The sequence below is a fragment of the Haliotis rubra genome, unplaced genomic scaffold (assembly GCF_003918875.1).
Source record: "Haliotis rubra isolate DU_JTF1 unplaced genomic scaffold, ASM391887v1 Scf86, whole genome shotgun sequence".
NCBI lineage: Eukaryota > Metazoa > Mollusca > Gastropoda > Lepetellida > Haliotidae > Haliotis > Haliotis rubra.
In genome coordinates, this window is record NW_025767590.1 from 695,198 (window position 1) to 718,747 (window position 23,550).

Sequence of the window (23,550 nt, forward strand, 5' to 3'; positions counted from 1 at the left end):
TGTTTGTGAGCGTAGACCCAGTTGCTTTAAGGAAGGCATAGAATAAACAAAATGTAAGTTCCAAGAATAATTCCTTGCTGACCCTTGGCTATGCAGGGCTTGTGAGGTGTTCCTGTGGTGGGCAATCGATACCAGGATTACGACATTGAGATGAAATGAACCATGGCGGACTGGTGTTACATGAAACATTAGCTGTTGATAGATTGAAGAGGTGGCTCTTATTACAGGGGTGTAACTGTATTTACAGACTTTCATTGCCATATGATAGTGCAATACTTTTGTTGATGGGTGTCAATTTCACAGGCACAATTCATTGTGTTGACAATTATGTTAATGTAACATGTTATATTTGGCATTACACTTTCTTAGTATAGTACAGATTCTAGTACTCTTGTTGGATTGGCGTCCCATCCAGGATTCTAATCCACACCCTCAGAGTCCTGTGTGCGAAATAGCCACTGGCCTGCTAGCCTGTGGCTAGTAAAAATCCAGTCGGGCCTGTAAATCACTGTCACTGGCCCAATTGGCTAGTGAATTTTCATGGGGTCATTTTGTAAATATATCACTTTCTCCAACTTGTTAAGTTATAACACACTTTTAAATCATGCAAGATTATGGCCTGATAAAAATGTTCATCATATGACAGCTTAATGATGAAACCTGTGTCATGCCGACAATATCTTATCTATTTTTTTTTAATCTTATGCTTAGTTTCTCGATTTATATTTCGGGCTTGTGAATTATTTTGTGGGCTAGTAACTTTCAGGCATAGCTAGCCCAACTGGCTAGCAAACTTTGGAAACTATTTCGCACACTGTCAGAGCCAGGCACCTCATCGCCAGCACATAAAGTCGGCCGCCTCAGCTGCGGTGGCTGTTTTGCAGAGGATTGCATCCGATACCACATAGAGCTATTTAATATATTCTGGGGCGATGGGGTAGCCTAGTGGTTAAGGCATTCGCTCATCACGCCGAAGACCCGGGTTAGATTCCCCACATGGGCACAATGTGTGAAGCCCATTTATGGTGTCCCGCACCGTGATATTGCACGGCATAAAACCATACTCGCTCACTATCTAATATATTCCAAAGTATAATTATGTCAGTGAATGGGAACAGCCATATCATGTAAAACAGTAAAAACATGGTCATGAGCGACTTTTATAAATCATTGCCACCCTTGGTCAACAAGTCTGGAATGAATACTGACTGTCTTCACTCAGAAATATTTGAGAATTATTACATACATAGCTAATCTGACCGCTATTGTCTTCAGCAATACACTGGCTGTGGATGTTATTTCCATCCATTCTAATTATGTGTTTGAGACACAGCATTCCAATCATGCTGTGCACCTACTTGACCTAGAATCTCCTGACTGTACACAGAGGTACAGATGAGCTGTGTATCTGCATAAATTATGCAAATATTTATGTGAAAACTCAATTCCTATTAAGCCTATTGTGTACAAGTGTGCAGGAAGTTTTGTAAATACTGAATAAATTTGTTCTTACATGCATACTTGGCTCGTCACGCCGAAGACCCGGGTTCGATTCCCCACATGGGCACAATGTGTTAAGCCCATTTTCTGGTGTCCCCCGCCGTGATATTGCTGGAATATTGCCAAAAGCAACGTAAAACTAAACTCAGTCAGTCAGTCTTACATGCATACACACATTTTAGCGTGCGTATCGGTGTATTATCGTTTCTCATATTACAGATCAATTAAAACTAACAAGCACACAAATCAACATTTAAACTTTATTATATTTTTACAGTTAATGTAAAATGGCAAAATACACAATTGAGTTTGAGAGCAGTGGGTACAATTTATTTGGTTACTCAAAGGAAACATTGGGTACTCAATTGAGATGAACACAAGTGAGTACATAACTCAATAGCCCCAAAAAGTTATCTGCAGCTCTACTGTACATCAGTCCCGATTACCGTCAGACTATGGCCTGTTACTTACCAGCTGTAATCAGTGTGGTATGGCGAACCAGATCGTCTTGTCTCGTCGCAAGCTATCACTTCAAGTGTCAACTCGGAGGAGATAATGTTAAGTGTTGGGCAATAAGCCAAGGTAGCTTTGTTCCTCCAATGGAGATCCTGGGTTATCATTATAATCCTAGCTTGTTGTAACAGCTGACTTAGTGGGAATTGGGTGGCCAAGGTGATGGAGTGTCATTCTACACAGATGATTGTGTCGATTGGTTCTTACAATCTGTCCCAAACTCTTTAGATGCTACAAGCTCAAAGTTGTCTTTTAGTATTTCTTACAATGGTGTAGTGTAATTATGTAGACTGGTCAGAATCTTCATCAGTGGCCAAAGCCAACAGATTGGTGCTTATGCTTTCAGTAATTCAAGGATTGCCTTGATGCAGAATTCTTGCATATTGGACGTAGTCTGTGATTTGATGCAGTAACAAGTGAACTGATTGTGATGATCAGGACCAGAGACAGGAAAGTTCTGTGACTTGGCCCCCATATTATATTCATACGAATACCTTGAGGACAGAGAGATGACTCCCATATTCAGGATCCTATGGCAATCCCTAGTTTGTTTGCCAGATCTGTTCTACAAAGAAACCATAGGGCTATTACTGTCTGGTCATTACAATTGTTTTATTGAGTTTCAGTCAAGTTCTGTGTTCTCGTCTACATCTGTAACATGGAATACTGTCGTGCTTGCATGCAAATTGTTATTTAGAACAGTGACATGATGAAACGCTTAATCCATTCTCTGAGATCACGTGACTGACCCATGGAAACACCGCAAGGTGAGGGATCATGGGTAATCTCTGGCTCCCAGGGTTCTCCTGTGTGTTGGGGTGACCCCATGTGACCTGTCCGTGGTGACGTCATGGTGGGATGCTTGTGTCCCTCAAGATGTAATTAAGGCTCTGATCACTGCTCACAGTTAACTCAATTAGAAATGAAATTTAATATGTAAAAACCCAGTCATAGTATTAACTCAGGGATAAATCTACCCCCGCGTCCCGCGTCCCGCGTCTCTGACGCAATAAATTCTGACCGGACTCATATTTTTTTTACATGTTTTTTACAAGCTTTTGATTAAACACTAATGTTTATTTTTGTGGAGAGGCAATATCAAAGTATACATGGCTAAATCTTCATAGATTAACTTCCATTCTCAAATAATTGACGTGAGCTAATAAGTACACATTATTTTTAAAACGATCGCAGCTTTCATTCGTCATGATATTAAGTTCATTTCCGCGTTTCAAAAAATAGACATCTAGGTCACACCAAGGGAGGTAAGCGGTATGCAAATGAGATCCCAAGATTCATTGCTCAAGCATGTGCAAAACTACTAACTTAGTTTTTACACTCTATAAATAGACACAAACACGCTAAGGGAGGTAAGCGATATGCAAATGAGGTTTTTCAAGACAAACTGATTGGTCAATGAACATTGTGACTCTGAATCCACAGTGTGAAGACAAAATCTGAGCTCTCAGTACCAGTTAGAGAAAAGCAGGAAGCTTTAGTCAGTAGCTGAACAACTGTTAAATCTATCTGCATGTAATTTGAAAGTGAAAGTGACATTTGACAGGGTTAAAGTTCTACTGAAATAGAAATTCTATTAGAATGTCATTCTGCTGTTTAAGTTTCTGAATCTCTAGTCCTGGAAAAGTAATCCTATAAATGAATCATTTCATTTATAATTATGATAACGTTTATGATATAATTCGTTCAATGTTAATAGTTAAAGTAAGACAGTTACTATTTGTGTTCATACTTGTTAAAGTGGCCTCCAGTTGGCATATTTCTTTTGATGTAATTTGTTTTTGAATCACTGAACAGAGTGAAGAAATAAAACAAAACTTTGGTTGGAATTGTAGAACTTTATTCACAAAATATTACACTGAAATTACATGGGTCTGGCTAGTAACTTTTTTTATTTTTCTAGTAAAAGAAAACATTTGCTTGTCAAAGGTCATGTAGAGCCCTGTTGTTATTTTTATAATATAGCAGTCGACATGCCGCCCGGATAGATACTGTCAGAAAACACAAAGTTAGGACATTTCAGTCAGGTTAGCTGAATACTCATTGGTTATGGCTGACTTATGACAGGGAAGGTGATTTAATATTTTGTAAACTATGTACTGAAAATGGTATGACACAAGATGCTAAATGCAGAAATTTTTAAAATACAACTTTGACCAGACATCTCATCATAAGGATAATAAACTGTCCGTTCAGGCTCCAAAACTTTGTGATTTCCAGGTTGCAACTGCATGTATGTATGAAAAATAAGACAAAGCAGCTGTCGCCTTGATGAAATCTGTTCATTGGTTAGCTTGTGAAAACATCCCACTGACAAAGTTTAAACGTTTTGTTGACTTTTTATATGAATTTGAAAACGAAGACATTGAAATTCTCAAGGAAGGTAAAATCAACTTTGATTCTCCAACCACTGCCAGTGATCTGTTAACATCTGTGTCTGATGTGATAGGGTATGAACTACAAGTTAAAATGGAAGAGTCTCCATTTGTTACAATTTAGGTACTACCAGCTCTGTTCTGTGAAATATCCCAGACCAGTCAGACTCACCTGTGCAAACTATAGTAACAATAAACCAGTTTGAATAATATTTGTGGCATTAATTTTTGTTAGGGTCTCATAAAAGTTCTGAGGGACTCATAGTTATTCAGCTCAGTGAGTCCCGGGACTCAGGCAGTTGAATTTGTAGATTTATCACTGTTAACTACAGGTTTGTCTGGCTGAAATATTATAGCAGTAGTTGTAAGTGCAGCATAAAATACTCTCAAAACAGAAGCTTAGAGTAGAACTAGAATGAATAGGGGCAAACAAACAAGACTGCTGCTCCTTGACAACAGTATATACTCAGGATGTACTAATTAATACCTATCACAAGTCATTACGAAAATATTGATATATCGGGGATACTTTGGGTTTGTTTTCATTCAGTTAGCAAAGTTTGCATTCATGACAAGTCAGATTAAAATCATGAAATTAAACATCATCTACTAATTCCTGTGATTTGAAGAGCGAAACATATTTTTGACAGGCATCCTGTATACATATTGTGTATCTCTAGTATGCTTTGTGACCATAGCAATTTCCAACATAACATCAATCAACTTTGAATTGACCAAACTTTGCAGGGATGAGTCCAATGTATGGGCCAATTTTGTACTTGAGTCTTTTAGTGCATTCATAGTAGGACAATAACAAATTACAAATGAAAAGACCACATGCAATTTAGTTTGGTATGTACAACAGTACATGAATCAGTATTGTGATAATTGCACTTCAGAAGTCATGCTAATACCTTTACCCTTACTGGTTGTTACGGAAGCTCATTGACTGCCTGGCTCAGAGGCAATAACAGTTGCAGGGGTGGAAATAACTTTAAAATTGATAGTGTACTCTGGTACAGTGGCATGTAAAGTCACTTGCCCTGATCATTTTTCCACTATACCGACCGTTTTCTTCTTGATTTTTTAAATAAACAACATAATTAACATTGGAAAGTCAACTTGACACCGGTACAGTGTGATATACATATTTGCTTGCCCGACAGAAAAAAACACTGGACTCGGACATCGGGCAATGGGTTATTTCCACCCCTGAGTTGTTACATAAACAAGATAAATCCTGATATCTGATCAGTCATGACAGTTACTTGTAATTTTGGTCCTCAAGAAAATCTAAAACAATATTGTGGTGATGGGGTAGCCTTTTGGTTAAGGCGTTTGTTCATCACGCCAAAGACCCTGGTTCGATTTGGAATTTCCCCACATGGGCACAATACCAAACTCACCCACTCACTAAGGCAAAATATTTCCCTATTATATAATGTTTGTTGTAGGTGTCTTCATAGTCAAGGCTTCATGGTCACCTGTATATAATCAGTTTTGAAGAACTTGTGATTATTAGAAATAATCCATGCTGACAGACAAGACAATTCTGGTGGTTAAATGTTTTCTTTTAATCTTCCAATCTCGCACGTGGTTTCCCACACTTCCACGGCGCACTGAACCCCGAAACAAATATGACTTCCCATGTGGCTTACACATGCCATTTGGGTTCATGGAAATGCAGACAACCAAGTTACCCAGAGTGATCAACCTTCCATTTAATCACCTCTTTTGAGTGGGAGTAGCACAGTTGCATAAGATACCATAATTCCCTGTGCAGAGTTGCATCCCTTGAGCATGCCATTGCCCTATGGTTGTGCTTCATTTGGACTTTCCTGCCACACTAACCTCACATGCAGTGACAAAACTAAAGTCGTGTTCAAAGCATTGTTAAGTCCATCTCTCTCTCACTGGGAATCCCTTCAATATGGATACTAACAGGTTGTCATAGTGATGACAATGACTGGACTGAGAAAACCATATAATCATTCCATTTAATATAGGTCTGTTTCATTTTGTGACTTTGATGTTTCTTTTATGTAAAAACTTGAGGTAGACAGTGACATGATGAAACGCTTAATCCATTCTCTGAGATCACGTGACTGAGCCATGGAAACACCGCAAGGTGAGGGATCATGGGTAATCTCTGGCTCCCAGGGTTCTCCTGTGTGTTGGGGTGATCTCATGTGACCTGTCCGTGGTGACGTCATGGTGGGATGCTCGTGTCCCTCAAGATGTAATTAAGGCTCTGATCACTGTTCACAGCTAAATTAGAGAATGAAGTGGTCTTTCCAAATGGCCCCGAGCCATATAAGGCTACTTAGGTTAAAACCTTCATGTAAAGACTCACTTATTCCATGACACCCTCACTCATGCCATAATTCACTAAATCTCAATTCACTCACATCCTATCGTCCCACTCCTTGATTCCACATCTAACACACATGATCTTCTTGCAGGCGATGTACATGGGAGAGAAGCAGAGCTTCACACCAGAACAGCTGACTGGCATGATGCTGAGCAAGCTGAAACACATCGCAGAGTCGGCACTCAAGACCAAAGTTGTTGATGTCGTCCTGTCTGTAAGTCCACAACTTGTCACCTTCAAACAATTTGTAACAACATGCTAATGATAGAAAATCCCTTTATGACACTTAAATCAACAGAGAAAATATTTGATAACAGTTCTGTTGTTAATGACAGAAATATTGTACAATTATTTGAATCTTTCCATACTAATAATAGATGACTGACTAATGTTTGTTATGTGCTGATCCGAGTGGTGAAGTGTTGATTCCTGGCCTGTGTTGCAGGTGCCGACGTTCTACACAGATGCTGAGAGACATGCTCTTCTTGACTCCTGTCAGATGGCTGGTCTCAACTGTCTCCGTCTCATGAATGATACCACAGCAGGTAGGTCTCGCTTGGCTTTCACCATGATCTAGATAAACAGTATGTCTGTCGTGTTCAAGCAAAAAACAATTAAATATCATACTACAAATGATTAGTGGTGTTTGACAGGAATGAGTTAGGTGATCTGTTTTCACGGACCCTGTGACACCTCAGCATCAGATTATGCATATATTGTGTGTTGTCATGATCTTGTTCATATCTTAACACGATTGCCAAGAGAAACATTGTTATGCTTACTGTTGACTTCTCAAACATGAAAAAAACAAACCATTTCTCCCATGGACTTGGAGCCATAGTTTCGCTGTGGATTGCTGAAGTGATGATGATAATGCATGCTACAAAATATCAAAGAATTTGAGAAACATTTGATGAATTATCAGGAAATCACAATGGAGTAGCCAATCACTAACCTGGAATTCAATCACATGCATTTTTTATCTAAGTTTTTAAATAAGTTTCTTGTCCACTTCTCTATAAGAGTAAGTCACAATGTTTAATAGGGGTGACTATTGAGGAGGGGGAAACAACTATTGCAATAGCGATAAACAATTGCAACATACTATTGCCACCAACTGTTGCAATATTACTGCAATAGTTTTTTTCTCCCTGAATTATCTCATTTGAAGTCATTTCCCAAATGAACGTATGTTTATATGAAATAAAAACAAGTTGAAGTAGTTTCAGTCTCTTTTGATAACTGACAAGAAACTTGAAACCCAGATCCAGCGCTGTTTTTCACAATTTCAAACTTCGAGTCACATGCTGTTTGCCGCCATGTTTGTTAAAGAAGTAACAGGGGCGGATAACTTTAAATCAAAGTGAACGAATCTGGTACTGCGCTGCACATTTATCAACGGAAGTCAATTATTGAACTATCGATAGTCACACATACTAGTATAGCATTTTCACAGAACAATTCTCTGATGGAAAAAGTTGACTTTTAACATGACATTGGTGCTTACAGCGGCTCTTGCCTATGGCATCTACAAGCAGGACCTTCCAGCTGAGACAGAAAAACCCAGAAACGTCATCATCATCGACTTTGGCTACTCCTCCTTGCAGACAGCAGCGTGCTCATTCAATAAAGGCAAGCTGAAGGTAAGAGTTGTCTGCCCACATGGGAGAAGGGCTGTCAAACATTTACTCACTGCTGTTGGGCATTCCATGTTAGAACTGGCCATTGCCAAGCTGGTCATAGGAAGCGACTCTGGGTGGGTAGGTGGGAGAGGCTGGACATTGTTTAATGTGATGTTAAACCCCCTCGCTCACACTTACAATGTTTCAGGTGGCTGCAACTTCCTCGGACCCCCAGCTAGGTGGACGCAACTTTGACGAAAAGCTTCATGAGGTGTTCCGAGAAGAATTCAAGACAAAGTACAAAATTGACCTGGAGACCAAGCCAAAGCCTTATCTGCGCATGCTTCAAGAGTGCGAGAAACTCAAGAAATTGATGAGTGCAAACACACAGAACATTCCAATCAATATTGAGTGTCTCCATGATGACAGAGATTTCAAATCCAAAATGGACAGGTTAGTGTTAAAGAACAAAGACTTTTATATTGATATAAGTGCTTACATGTTCTAAAGTTGGAATTCAGTCTTTTTAATCTCCATGAATAAATAAAAAAATATTTTCTGTTTTTCTGCAGTTTTTCCGACCCTAACGAGCGTGTTAAAATCTGCATTCATTTAATTTCCAATCCGTCTTTTGTAATTGAGACGGAAGTTACATTACGCTGTCATTGATTGGTGGAATTTTTCCTTGTGACCAATCAGGACAGCTGTTATAAATAAGGTCGCTTTGAGTGCCATTTGAAAGTGTAGACGATGTCGGTATTCGAAAGAAAGGACGCTGCTCGAAGGAAAGAAATTGATAAACATGTCAAAAATAAGTTTCGATGGGACTGGATAGAAAGGGAAATCATTCATATTGTTGGCAAGACAGACCCCCAGCTAAATTTCAGTCTTTTTCAGTTAGGTCAAATCACATGCCTGGTTCTGTGACAGATGGGCCAGGTTAAATAATGTGTAAAGAGGTGTTATGATTCACCAAAGTGCAGAACCTCTGACCACAGTGGATGTTGATCAAATAGACCGTTTGAAGATCCCGGTTAGAATTGGTCTTCAGACGGACGGGATCAGTTGGTTGGGCTCGCTGACTTGGTTGGCACTTGTCATCGTATCCCAACCTAGTATACTGATGCTTATCATGCTCACTGGATTGTCTGGTCCAGATTCAATTCTTTACAGACCGCAGCCATATAGCTGGAATATTGCTGAGTGTGCGCTAACTAACTTGATCAAATGTCATACATATCAATTATAGATAAGCACATTGCATCCTTTTGTGTTCACCTTGATTTACAACAGACATCCGTGGTTTCAGTAATTCAAATCAAATCCCTCAAAATGTGTGAGCTGGGTTTCTAATTGAAGTTTATGGCTTGAAATAGGTTCTCCTATGTCTCTATTGGATAGAGTGACTGCTAAGAGATCAGGTCGGTGGTTCACTGGCCTTTTTCTCAATTAAACAGATGGGACTTATATCCCTGCCTGGCACTCCGCAATAAGAGTATGTAAGAGGGATAGGTCAGCTATTCATGTAAACATACTTGTAATGGTCGTAAAATCCTGTTTCATGTTTCAGAACTCGATTTGAAGAGCTCTGTGAAGATTTGCTAAAAAGAATAGAAAGCCTCCTGAAGGATATTCTGGAAAAGTCAAGTGAGTTGTTACTGTTCATCCTTTCATGATGATAGTGATATATGATTGTACATTTAGATATTCCCAGTCATATTACATTCTGAGACAGTTGTCTGAAGTCACTGTGAAGAGTTACATCCCTTCTTGACACAAGGAACCTTAAATCATGGTTTCAAATCACAGCTTGAACTAATTGTTTATAGATTAGTCTTTTCTAATTAACACTTGCTTTGGTTCTTATACAAAGTTTGTTGTTCAATACTTGTCAAAGAAATGCTTTCCAGCTTGCATGAAGACAATAAGTAATGTATCCAGCCGTTGTTCATGAGTGCAAGACAGAATGTGTGTAATGGAGTTTTCATCTTCATTTCTTGTGGAATTTGAAATTTTGTTTTGTTTCAGTGTGGAAAACTAGTGACATATACTCGGTGGAAATTGTCGGTGGTTCTAGTCGTATTCCGTCATTCAAGAAATTGGTTACAACCATATTTGGCAAAGAGCCTAGTACCACTCTCAATTCTGACGAGGCCACATGCAGAGGCTGTGCTCTACAGGTAATGCAGTTTCTCTAATTCAATTCCAGATGAATAGTCTTTGATTCTTAACTTAGAAAATCAGCCCAGAATAATTTGTACTTTGAACAAAACATGAATAACTAATAAACCATCTCTCCAGAACATAAGTATCAAAAACCTAATACAGATAAAGAAGTGGGAGGGATATATAAGAACAGGTGCACGGCAGTCCTTTCAGTTTTGGCCATGACAGATTGACTGTAGGCATGTGGGAAAACATCATTGTTGTGTTACTTCTGTTGAGTAACCATTTCCATCATTAGTTGATGGGATCCTAAATTTGATGTATCACTGGGTTTTATATAGTACCTATTGGGTTATGATGATGGGATACAAGTAGATGTGAACTCTGACACGACAGTCATGTGGTGCTTCATATGGACATGCATGGCTGAAGACACAAGAGTCGTAGAAACAGTTGGGGGCCTTCATTAAAGAGATGTGATAGGGCTTTCATTCATATTTTTCTCAAGTAATACAAGCACCTTCCTCATTTTAAGTTGTGTAGTACATGTATGTGACAAAATGTGTTTTCAGTGTGCAATTCTGTCACCAACGTTCCGAGTGCGGGACTTCCACGTGACAAACTCGCAGCCCTACCCCGTCACACTCAGCTGGCAAGGGACGATAGACGAAGACAGGTCAGTGTCTCAACTTGCTTCGCAAGCCTGTTATTTTTTTGCCAACCTCTATATTCTATTTTGTTCACTACAGAAAACAGTGACATGCAGTTGCACTGAAAACATTTGACTTCATCAACAGTTACATTTGTTCCCTGACTCAGAAAACAAATTTAGTTGAGTTTAAGTCGATGTGAATGTGTATTCTGTTCAATCATAATTACTAGAATTTAATTAAAAGCTTCTGCCTTGAAATTTTGGTAGCTGTGAATTTTTGCAGTAAAAATTACAAAAACCAGAACTTATGTTCTGTGATAAATATTGCAGCGAAACATTTCCGTTGTGTAATTATGCATTAAATCAGCATGTGTTGTTGCAGTTCCCTTGAGGTGTTCCCACAGAACCATGCTGCACCATTCTCCAAGATGCTGACGTTCTACAGGAAGGAACCATTTACACTGTTCGCTAAATACACATACCCCAACAATATTCCATACCCAAGACCAGAGATAGGTAATTGAACAGCTTTAGTGATCTCTGTAATAAGTAAATTTTTAGTTAATCCTGCACTACTTCCTTCCTGCACTTATTGCTTACGACTCGAAACGTGGCTGTGCCAGACGATTGATGTTGAAAGCGTAGACTGTGATCACTTCCTGGTCTCGGGTAAACATCCATCTGCGCACGCATCACGTCAGCCACCTCAGATTATTGCTTTTCGCACGTCTCGCAAGACGTGTGGTTTGCCAGCTCGACTGATTTGTATCCTATGAATTGTGTTTGTTGATAATAAACTGACTTGTGGATGTTTTCCTTTGTTTTTCAGAGGGTGTAGCTATTACCCTTCTGTTTCTTTTTTGTAGTACTGTTGTAGTGATGGTGTTTGTGTTAAACACGATAGTTTTCATCACTATTATCGGTCACTTCGCCATTCAGAACACGTGGTTCGATGTATTCGTAGTGGCTTGTTCTTGGCTCATGCTTATTTGTTATACTATTATCGTATATAAGCCATAATTCTGGTCTCAAGTTTTTGTCAGTATTTGTGAGAGCGTTTGTTAGACGTGTGTTCCTCATTACTATTGTAATGTTTTTCATCGTGTGTTTGCTGGGGGTTTCTGCTATGTTACAGTTTCTATACGGCACACGCTGTATAGTTTGTAAGGCAGGGTATCTCATAAGTGCCTTCATTCATACTGTTTGAATTGCACTTTTCTGTGTTTTTCCCCGTTTTTCACATGAATGAATGTGCTTGTTGCGCTTTCTTAATATATCATCTTAACACCTTTTTTCAGTCTATGAAGCGCCAGGTCCAACACCGACGTCACCTATGGCAAGCACCCAGATACTTGCCACACCACTGATGTCCACTAACTCTAGGGCGTCTGGCACTCCGTCTCCATTCTCCAGGTTGCTGTTTTCAGATCGAGTTTCCATGGCAGGCGTCATACTCCTGACACCTAAGATCTATGCGCCGCACGCTCGGCAGTCACTGGATGTTTCGACATCCATTCCACACTTGACCTAGTTAGCAGGGACTGCAGCCTGTACGGCGCATCTATCACATCGACTACGACCTCAGCGTTCAGCCATTGGTGTCAGCTTCTCCGTCGCCATACCTACCTGTTCCAGCTTCGTTCCTGACTACAGCAAATGTATGGTCTACCTGATCCAGCGCCTGTATGGTGCCTGTAAACCATACTTACTCACTCCAGAGCCTGTATGGCGTTTCCACCAGATCCAGCGCTTGTATGGCGCTTATAACACCATACTCACTTGCTCACTCCAGCACCTGTCCGGCGGTTCTACCAGATATAGCGCCTGTACGGTGCCTATAAACGGCGCCTACTCACTCCAGCGCCTGTCCGGTTTTTCTACCAGATATAGCGCCTGCTACCAGCTGTATGGCGCCTTTTCGAGATCCACCGCCTATACCATCATACTCACTCACTCCAGTGTCTTGTCCAGATTTTCTACCAGATGCAGTGCCTGTACGGTGCTACCAGCTGTTTGGCCCTTCTACTGGATCTAGCACCTGCATGCGCTCTACCAGCTGTTTGGGCAGACCCTTCTACTGGATCTACCGCCTATAAACCCATACTTACACTGGCAGCGATGGAACAGTGTTGGACTCTGAATACTGTGTTCCACTACCTGTTTTGCCATACTTCGCACCAACTCCAACATCTTCAAGGGTTCACTCGTCATATGAGTGAAATATTCTCGAGCACGACGTATAACCCAATTTCAATTTCAAGGGTTTGGCAGCTGTTGGTTGCGCCACTGTCTCCGATGGCCCCTACGTCGGGAGACGAACTCATCTTGCCCTCGGAGACTTCAACTATTATGGCGCTAAGGCCGGGCGTGGCGTTTACACAATCCCTAGTCAAGAAATTAAGCGCGTGACAGTTCTCAAACTTAGCTTGGGTTATTAACACTGACTCTCCAGACCTGACCTGAGATGAATCCGTACAGGATCGTCACCTCTCTTCTATGATGGCTTGGTAGTGGATGGTCCTCACTGTCCTTGGCGAACACTTACGGGCAGATCTCGCCAATGCATGTGTTATTTGAGGTCAAGGTTTTCTCCCCCCTTTTTCCGGTTGGGATTCAAAGTTTCAGTGGAATCTATCTGGCCAACCCTAGTCCTTGACTACCATATTTAATAAAGAGTTCAAGGACGTCTATCTGAACAGTGTGCGACTTTCCTCAGAGGGAGATAGCGTTGACAGCCTTCCAACAAGTCCAACATCCCTCATCACATGAATCCAGTACTCTTGCCTCGGCGCCATACTGTTAGGCGGGCTTGGAATCAGGCTCCGGTCATATCGACAAGGGAGGATATGAACGTAGCTGCTTCCCCTTCAAGGGTGTCGGAAGCAGGGGCAAATGAAGCTCTAGATCCACACGACTGGACACTCCCGCTTCCAGAGGTCCTCGTCTTATCCAAACACCCGTGACTACTGCATTTCTGACGTAATTGGTTATTTCTTGGGGGTCCATACGTCAAGACATCTGGAAACATTTGTTCCGGCTCCTCATAGCTGTGCCTTAACGATGTGCCTGGTTCTGAGGTTTACTTTCGACCGGGAGTACCTGCGCTTTTACTTCAACAGCTCCATGGTTATTAACTCATATCATAATGCAGCAACATTGATTTGATAAATTGGTGATTTCACGTGTGCTCTCCACCATATGGCGTAATTTGTATACGGACAGCAGCCGGTTTTCACCATACGTCTTTATACTAGCTGGGCTAATTAGCTGGGTTGACTTGTCAACCGGGACGTTTCGGACCTTGTACCATCACACACACTGACGTACATTTGAAGCCTCTTTTAAGCAGACAAGATCCTCATTCGGGAATCTGGCAGGTATCGACCCTCATCCCATGTGTGCTGTTCGGACCGATGTCCACCCGGGAATGACAGGCGGACATTCATCAACGTTGTCGGTCTCCTGCCTCCCTTACCTCAGTATTTTTTTCTTGTAGTGGACTCGCCCATAGATGTCATAGCTGCAGTCCTCTTGACTGAGCGAGTTCCGAACTACCTATGTTTAGTTCGGCGCTTCCATGCAGAATTGAGGCCCCCTATATCTGATAATCTCAGGGTTTCGGGTCATAATCAGCAGTCTGAGTAATATCCGGGCGGGGGTTTAGGTCATGAGAACAATCAGCAGTTTGGAGCTCTAAGGCAGTGTTCCTCGCTATCCGGAATATTGCTGGGCGAAAACATTGTCTCCTAGCTATCTTGGGCGCGACTGTTGTGTGGGGTTTAACAAGAGTTTGACCGGGTTACTATTTCCAGAAGTTCCGTCTCTTTTCCAGCAATAGCCAACATCCATGTCTGTCTGAGAACTCAGCATATGCCTGGGTGCAGGTACATCTTAGCTGACGCTATATCGGGATCTGACAGTCGCTTTCACAGACTGAATGCTACACAAAGAGATACCGGTTTATGTGTGTCTGTCTCCGGATGGTCAGCCTGGGCAGTGGATGCTTAAGCCTTTCCTGGGGGAGCTACATGCAAAATACGTGTCCTCCGGTCTTGCTTCCAAATGTTTTCGTCCCAATCAAGAATTAACAACTTGACTTCGACTATATTTAGTCGGTCCCAGATGACCAACCAGAGGTTGGTTTCTGATTTGAAGCAGTCTAGTGTCCAGTGCCCCTCTTCAACTAGCCAGATGGGGAAACATCCTATAGTGTATCCTAATCCCACGCCAGAACGGTTCAATTAACACACTGCATCTGCAGGCGGCATTTTGCGCCAATTACTTTTGAGCCAGAGCATTGATACTGCATTGCTGATGAACATTAGACTCCCATCAGGCACATGTATAACAAGGGGCAGTCGTTTGAGCAGTTGTGTTGCCACGAAGCAGGATCCGCTGAATACACACACACCTGTTTTTTTAGCAGTTTCCCTGCTGTATTTTTAGACGGAAGGCGTTTCAGGAGGGACATGGCTGCCACTTATGTTAGTGGCAATTCGTTTTAGCAGTCCCCATTGACAGCAGTTACCGTCAGTGCTTCGTTTCTTTAGCACTTGTGAACCCAAGCTGCAGTTTTGACCACCCACCAGGACTCTCAACATGGTCCTGGACTGCCTACGCATTGTTTTACAAGTCACTCACGAACACTTCCCTTGCAGACTTGCACAGCAATAGCGACAAGGGTCATGCGTTGGTGCGCTTCGTGTTAATTGGATCCAGTTTGAACGACGTAGTCATGGTTTTATACCTCTGGGTATTTTATGGGGATTTCATCACTACACACTCGTTGCCAGCTAGGGCGAAATGATCGACGGTACTCTATTTCGCCCTTATCGTCTGTTGTCGGCGTGAAGACGTGCCTGTGTTCAGCTGGTGTACTCAGTTTGTACATTAAGCGACCTCAAGCCGTCAGAGGCATGTAAGCAAACCCCCGAGTGTTTTGTGGATACGGACTTCCTTTATTCGTGGGTATAATGCAGCTGGTCTGGTTTCCCCTACATCTCCGCCATCTAGTACTTCGCACACTCGCCTCTACTATGGCGCTTTACTGTAACTGTACAGTGGCATTGATAATGCAAGAGTGTTTCTAGAAGTTGGGGGTGGTGGGGTAGCCTAGTGGTTAAAGCGTTGTCTCGTCACTCCGAAAACCCGGGTTCGAATCCCCACATAGGTACAATGTGTGAAACCCATTTCTGTTGTCCCCGCCGTGATGTTGCTGGAATATTGCTAAAAGCGGCGTGAAACCAAACTCAGTCAGTCTAGAAGTCGGGCACAGTCTTCGCCAATCAGTATCCACACCATATGAGTCCAATGCTTCGGACCATTGGTGCCAGACCAGCACCTCAACAATCCCCGAAGGATATCACATCCTACATTGTTGTTCGCAATGAAGCATGACGATATCATGTGGGGATGTCGTGTGGGGAATGAGTTGTTTTGAACAAAACAACTGGGTATGTCAGTTAAGGAGTAACACCTGGATAGACTCAGGTCCATGCTTCTTACTGCATTCCCTAAAGCTAATAACGCTTTAAAAATCGTGTGGCCTTTTCCATTTAAGCGTACATGGCTTATATGTGAATGACCACTGAGAGGTAATCCTCTCTGTCGACCAGTCTTCCAGATTCCACGATCGAAGGTGTCTTCGTTCATGATGTTGCTTCCCACGAGGCATGATGTCGCCGTGTGGGAAAAGAGTTGTTCCGAGGGAAACAACTGGGTGTGTCAGTTAAGGAGCAAGACTTCGAAAACTCAAGTCACTGTTTTTTACTGCATTTCCCTAAAGCTAATCTTGCTTTAAAAATCGCGTGGTCTTTTTCATTTAAGCCTACATGTCTTATATGCGAATGACCACTGAAAGATAGTCACTGTCTGTTGACTATTCTGCAAGGTGCAAAGAAGATACCTTCCACCATGCTTTTCTTCCAATGAAGCACGCTGATGACGTATGGGAAAAGAGTTGTTCCAGGAGAACAACTGGGTGTGTCAGTTAAGGAATAACTCTTGGGTTAACCCGAGTCACTGCTTTTTACTACATTTCCCTAAAGCTAATAACGCTTTCACCATCGTCTGGTATATTCCATTTAAAACTATGTGTCCTATTTGCGTATTACCACTGCCTGATCGTCACTCGCTGTCCGATCTAGGTGTGACGACAGTTTTCAACCACCGAGGGGCACTTGATAACATTGACCGAGCTGTCTTTGTTTACCTTGCGAGGCGATCCCCACAGATGACACGCCCTCCATCCTGCCTGTCTGATAAATGTGCAGGAAGTAAGTGGTGCAGGATTAGTTAAAAAATTGGTGAAATCTAAATATTTTTTATATTTGTATACTTATCCTGCACTACTTATGATAAGGGCCCACCCTGCGCTTTCAGCTACCTCCCCTCTTTGTTTTCATCTGTGGTATTTACGGCAATAATCAGAGGTGGCTGACGTCACCTTACGGTGATACGTGCGCAGATGGATGTGTACCCGAGACCAGGAAGTGATCACAGTCTACGCTTTCAACATCAATTGTCTGGCACAGCCACGTTTCAAGTCGTAAGCAATAAGTGCAGGAAGTAAGTAGTGCAGGATAAGTATACAAATATAAAAAATATTTAGATTTTACTAAAATATGTGTGTCAGCAATTTGTGCAGGATTAAGTAGTGTAGGCTTTGGTTTTATGTCAGGAGCATTTCAGTGTAGAAATAATGTTTTATATGATTCAAAAATTGACCATTTGTGATCATTTTTCTTAAATTATTATGAGACACTTTGGTCACAAAGATTTCAAATGCTTTTAGAAGTGTGCAACAATTTGACCCTTGTTAATGATTTCTTCCTTATTTCTAGGATCTTTCCTGATAGACAAGGTTGTACCCCAGAGTAGTGGGGACAGCTCCAAGGTCAAGGTGAAAGTGAGAATAGACAGTAACGGTATATTCAAAATAGCGCAGGCCAGCATGGTGGAGAAGCTTGGGGAAGAGGAGAGCTCCCAGAATGAGATGATGGATGTGGATGAGGAGAAGAAAGAGGAAAAGAACGGAGAAGCTAATGAGGAAAATAGCAAGGAGGCCAGCACTGAGGAGACTCCCATGCAGACAGATGACACCGCTGCGGCGGAGAACAGCACAGAACAGGCAGGGGACGAGACTCAGCCTATGTCAAACTCTGATGAGAAACCAGCGGTAGGTGATGTTGTACCTGGAACATTTGAACCCTTTTGAACATTACTGTTGTCATCGATTTCGTCTCAATATTTGGGGGAGGTTTTTTTTTTAATGAATTTGTACCAAAATTCAAAAGGTTCAGACCTTACTTTGTTATAGCACATCTAGCAATAGTCATGACACTCCAAGCAAAGTATCGAAAGTTGCTTTAATTAAAATAGCACAGAATAAAATTATCAATCACAATTCCAGGGGATCACACGGATGAATTGTAATGTTGATACCAGAAGATTGTAACTGAATATCACCAGTGTGTGAAATAAGGCCCGTCCGACCGTCCGAGACGGTCTAGATTTCTGACGGACAGTCTCACTTTACATCTAGCCAAGCCCGATGGTCTGTTAAAAATTTAGATGTTCCATACATCTGAGTAAATTCACCATATTTGGTCTGGTTAAATCCATTTTGGGCTGGTAACATTTTGAAGTTACCAGCCCTGATGTCTGGCTGGATGTTTGGCTTTGTGATATACAGATCTATGTGGTAAATGCAAATGCAGTTGATGTGTTTAGGTAACTGTGAAAGCTAGTTCCTTGTTCTCTCAGTGATATCTTGTTTGTGTTTTGCCAGGAGGGAGAGGAGGAAAAGAAGAAGGGGAACAAAAAACCAAAGAAGATGACACGGACAGTCGAACTGCCAGTCCATTCAACCACCCCAGCAATCCCTAAAGATCAGCTGAATTTGTATGTAGAGAAAGAGGTATGTTATCATAAACACACTACAGGTGTTGCCTGTACTATATACGCTGCTTGTTGATATAACCTGGCCTAATGTTAATGTTGGTTTACAGTACTCTAAATACCATGGTCCAGGTTTGTGGAGGTAATCAGCACATGGGCAATGGTTGAATTAAACTGGGTTCCACACTCGTCTTCTGTTGATTTTGTTATGGTTAATAAATTGCCGTGACAACAGGTATAAGAATCCCCATTGAACCAGCAAAATATAACACAGACAAGTCTAACATATTCAATAATATATTGAGCAAACAATGAGCAAGCTACAATGAATCACAATACAGATATCTAGTACAATGCAATTGAGTCACAAATACAAAATATCAACGCACCACGAGCCTTGATAATTACAGTGAGATCAGATATTCTAAATAAAGCTTGTTTACAAATGAGAGCAGTCAGACGATGGCGACAAAGGACGACGGTAGGCAACTCCAGTGATATCAAAAGTCCCGTGTAATTCCATGTGTTAGTCCATGTGTCAGTCCTTGTCGCACAACACAACAGCCAGCCTTTATATATACTGTCACAGATTCTTAAACTTTCCAGCAAACCGTTGGCTGTATCATTATTTCCTCAGAATCTTCGAGATCTGTGTCATGTTTATGACATGATGGAAGCCGGATATAGGATAGTCTAAGGGCAGGTAACTCTGGATCGCTATCTCAAAAGGCGTGCCGATAAAAATACTATTGCTTTTGAACATATATGACCCAAAATGCAACCCATAACCAACACTCAAAACTTTAAACATTGTGACTCATAATACCTATCACCTAACCAATGTTATTACAAACTACAAAAAACACACTCTCGTAACATTTCTTGTCAGCTGCCATTAGAGTTCAGATTAACATTCAGTTTTCCCAGTTGAGATTTTGTTCTCCAGCAACCTTTACCTGTCATCAGCAGCTGGAGTGATCAGGCTATGTGATTTGATTGAATGCGTATTCTCATACCCTGTTGGAGTAGATTACTCCTTGTTATTCAGTAGACAAGCAATTAGTTGTGTATTGATTGGGTTGTGTGTTCGTTCCCCAGAACCAGATGATCATGCAAGACAAGCTTGAGAAGGAACGGGCAGATGCTAAGAATGCTGTAGAGGAATACGTGTACGAGATGAGAGATAAACTCAGCACCACACTAGAGGAGTACGCCAAGGAAGAGGTGAGTAGGTCGAGGATCTAGTGGGGGGAAAATATACTGCAAGGTCACAATACAGTACTCATCCAGTTAGATAGATCACGATACAGTATAATCAAAATACATAGTCACGTCATATCGCACTGAAACTTCTTGACTTTGAGTATTTCAGTTTTGAATGGAAAGGCTAGCTGTAGATGCTTGTTTGTCCGTTCTTATTTCAGTAGTGAACATGAAACGTTAATTACAATTGTTTTTGTGATATTTGAATAAGTGTTGGGAATTCGTTAAAATCTCATAATTGATGATTGGTTCATTACAACCGATCAATCATCGAAAATAATTGGATGGCATCATTTATCAAATTTTCCTGGTTATGTTTGTTAATGCACATAAAATAAAAACAAAACATGTAGTTCTTTGGGGGTTTTGAACAAAATGCATTTGCAAATTTCACATCTTTAAAGGATGACCAGTATGTTAGAAACATAAATTTCCTGTAGTCTCTAAGATAAATTCAATCATGACTTGGAACGAGTTTGTAGTGCTTATGAAATGTAACAGACAAAACAAACCTTGTGAAAAATATTGTCAATGCAAACAAGTGTTCCAAAATTGTTTGTGTTCGATTATGAGAAAACATGATCGATTGCTTAGACAATTAGTCATTGCGACCAATTTTCGATTATTTCAATTAATCGCACCACCACTAATTTGAATAACAAAACATTGAATGGGGAGTGTCATTAAGTGGGTAGTGTGTATTTTAGCTAGTGCATCTTCTTATATATACATACAGCAGAAAGGTATTGTGTATCCTACAGTTGCATGAAAACTGGGGCTGAAACGATTCACCCAGACTTCAATTTAATTCGATTTTCTATTTTGGACCCTCAATTTGATCATTTTCGATTCGATTCGTCATACAAGTAAAAACATCAGATTTCATTTAACTCTCAGAGTCGTCTTTTTTAGCGTGAAATCCATCGTCAACTTGGCGATGTCTACTAACAACAGTTCTCATTGGATAATTAGCCTGGCGTCAACCAATCATGTTTTGCCTTATTTCAGCTCTCGAAACTGCTCGAGTTGGAGTCAAAAGTACATTCGGGCTGTGTGGAAATAATTTAAATAGGTATTCAAATTTTGAACCGAAATAGTGATAATGGTTATCGAAAATGAAAACTAAGGTGTCGGATTCGATTTTCAATGAATCGAACCAAATGTTGCAGCCCTAATGAAAACTCGCAATCCACAGTTGCATCATTAGGCCTAAAAAAAAAATGTTGTGGTTCCGATTACCCGACTGACCCTTGAATTCTGGTGCCAACCCTATTTTTTTAAGTGGAATGAATAAAATAAGCTTTCAGATACGATTGTTTTTTGACGCCACCAACAGATATCTGTCATTCTGATAGAGAAAGTCGATATGATGCCTCAAGCTTGATTGAATAAACAATTACACGTTAATAAATGTGTTATTAGTTTGTACTTTACTTCTAAAAAAAATATGTAATTTATTTTGTTTAAATTCCGACCTACCTACCCTAAATTTTTAAGCAGTATAATCGGGGAAACCACAACATTTTTTTTCATTTGGCCTTAGCAGCTGTTCCAGGAAATACACCAACAGTGCCCATTTGGTTGAGTTTGGGGCAGTTTCAGTCTCATTAGGAGCAAGTGGGTTGATGTCTGTTTTGATTTGGTTTATCATATGTCATAGTGTTTATAAGTTACTCATCACTTGAGGCGGTCCTCCCACTTGAAGCTGCCAGGCAGTACCACAACAGATACATATCAGAAGCAGCGTGGAATACAAATCTCTTTTGTTAACAGTGATATGATGAAACGCTTAATCCATTCTCTGAGATCACGTGACTGACCCATGGAAACACCGCAAGGTGAGGGATCATGGGTGATCTCTGGCTCCCAGGGTTCTCCTGTGTGTTGGGGTGACCTCATGTGACCTGTCTGTGGTGACGTCATGGTGGGATGCTCGTGTCCCTCAAGATGTAACTAAGGCTCTGATCACTGTTTATCAACATATTGGGGGCTGTTAGTGCATGTTTATTGTAATATATGTGTTTGTTTTTCATGTGAAGTCAATTCTGTTGTTTTAGAAGTGAAATTGATTTCAGAAATGATTGTGTGTACAGAAAAGGTTATAGTTTGATGGATGTGTTTTAGGATCGGGCTCACCTAAGCAAGTTGTTGGAGGACACAGAAGAATGGCTCTATGACGAGGGTGATGATCAGAATAAGCAAGTCTATGTTGACAAACTGGCAAGTTTAAAGGTTCGTACCCTTTACATCAATACCAATGTTTGTAGTGGCAGAGACTCATGGTTGATTTGGATGTGTTGATCTGATGACCATCAGACTTCTAATTGGTCCTGGTTAATAATTATAAGTTTCCAAAAATTGACATGGCACAGAAGTCTTGGTTCTTCCTTCACAAAGGATGGTAAATCTGTCTCATAAAGGAAATGTTGTTTTTTCTGAAAAATTGGTATCAAGTTATTACTATTTAATATTTAGTGCAGAGTTGCATCCCAAGAATCACCCACAATATAATCCTTGTGTGTCAGCAGCATACTTGTTTTTGCTGTTTCCAAATAACTGATAGTTGTTTGCGACTTGGACTAATTTGAGCTTTCCTCCCAAAACAGCATGCCCACTGTGACTTAACTAGCACACTGCTAACAAACAGCAGCTTAAAGTGTTCAAACACTCATTCATTTCAGAAACTTGGCCAGCCAATTGTGGACCGCCATAGAGAGGCTCAGGACAGGCCACAGGCATTTAGCGAGATAGGTGCTTCACTTCAGCATGTAAGGAAATTCTTGGATTTGTGGAGTCAAAAGGATGAGAAGTACGACCATATAGAAAAATCTGATGTGGACAAAGTGCAGAAATGTTACGATGAAAAGTTGAAGTGGTACGAGACGAACATGAACATTTCAAGCAATGCTCAGAAATATGACAGTCCAACTGTGCTGGTTTCACAGATTATACAACAGAAGCAGGTAAGTGTGTTATTTTACTAGCATGGATTGTTGTTCTTGGTATGAACCACTATATGTGGTCAAGATTTAATGATTTATGAGCCACCCTTTTGTACCTGGGAATATTGCGCTGCAAAACACAAAACGAGAAAGAAAAGTCCCATCCATATTTTTGTTCTCAAATTAGACAAAATGATTTTCTGATACCTTTTGTCATTTGGAGTGATCA

The 23,550-nt window shown here is 40.9% G+C and overlaps 1 protein-coding gene across 1 annotated transcript in view; it reads left to right on the plus strand.

The window, feature by feature from the left end:
• The window catches only part of LOC124262938 (heat shock 70 kDa protein 4-like), a 35,172-nt gene that overhangs the window by 6,433 nt on the left and 5,189 nt on the right, over nt 1–23,550 (plus strand). The window contains exons 3-15 of the mRNA XM_046697550.1: nt 6,869–6,991; nt 7,223–7,322; nt 8,287–8,420; nt 8,608–8,852; nt 9,970–10,046; nt 10,428–10,579; nt 11,138–11,241; nt 11,600–11,733; nt 18,060–18,394; nt 19,007–19,135; nt 20,215–20,340; nt 22,504–22,611; nt 23,061–23,342. Of these exons, the coding sequence (XP_046553506.1) occupies nt 6,869–6,991; nt 7,223–7,322; nt 8,287–8,420; nt 8,608–8,852; nt 9,970–10,046; nt 10,428–10,579; nt 11,138–11,241; nt 11,600–11,733; nt 18,060–18,394; nt 19,007–19,135; nt 20,215–20,340; nt 22,504–22,611; nt 23,061–23,342 (2,049 nt within the window). The remainder of the gene's footprint in view (nt 1–6,868; nt 6,992–7,222; nt 7,323–8,286; nt 8,421–8,607; nt 8,853–9,969; nt 10,047–10,427; nt 10,580–11,137; nt 11,242–11,599; nt 11,734–18,059; nt 18,395–19,006; nt 19,136–20,214; nt 20,341–22,503; nt 22,612–23,060; nt 23,343–23,550) is intronic.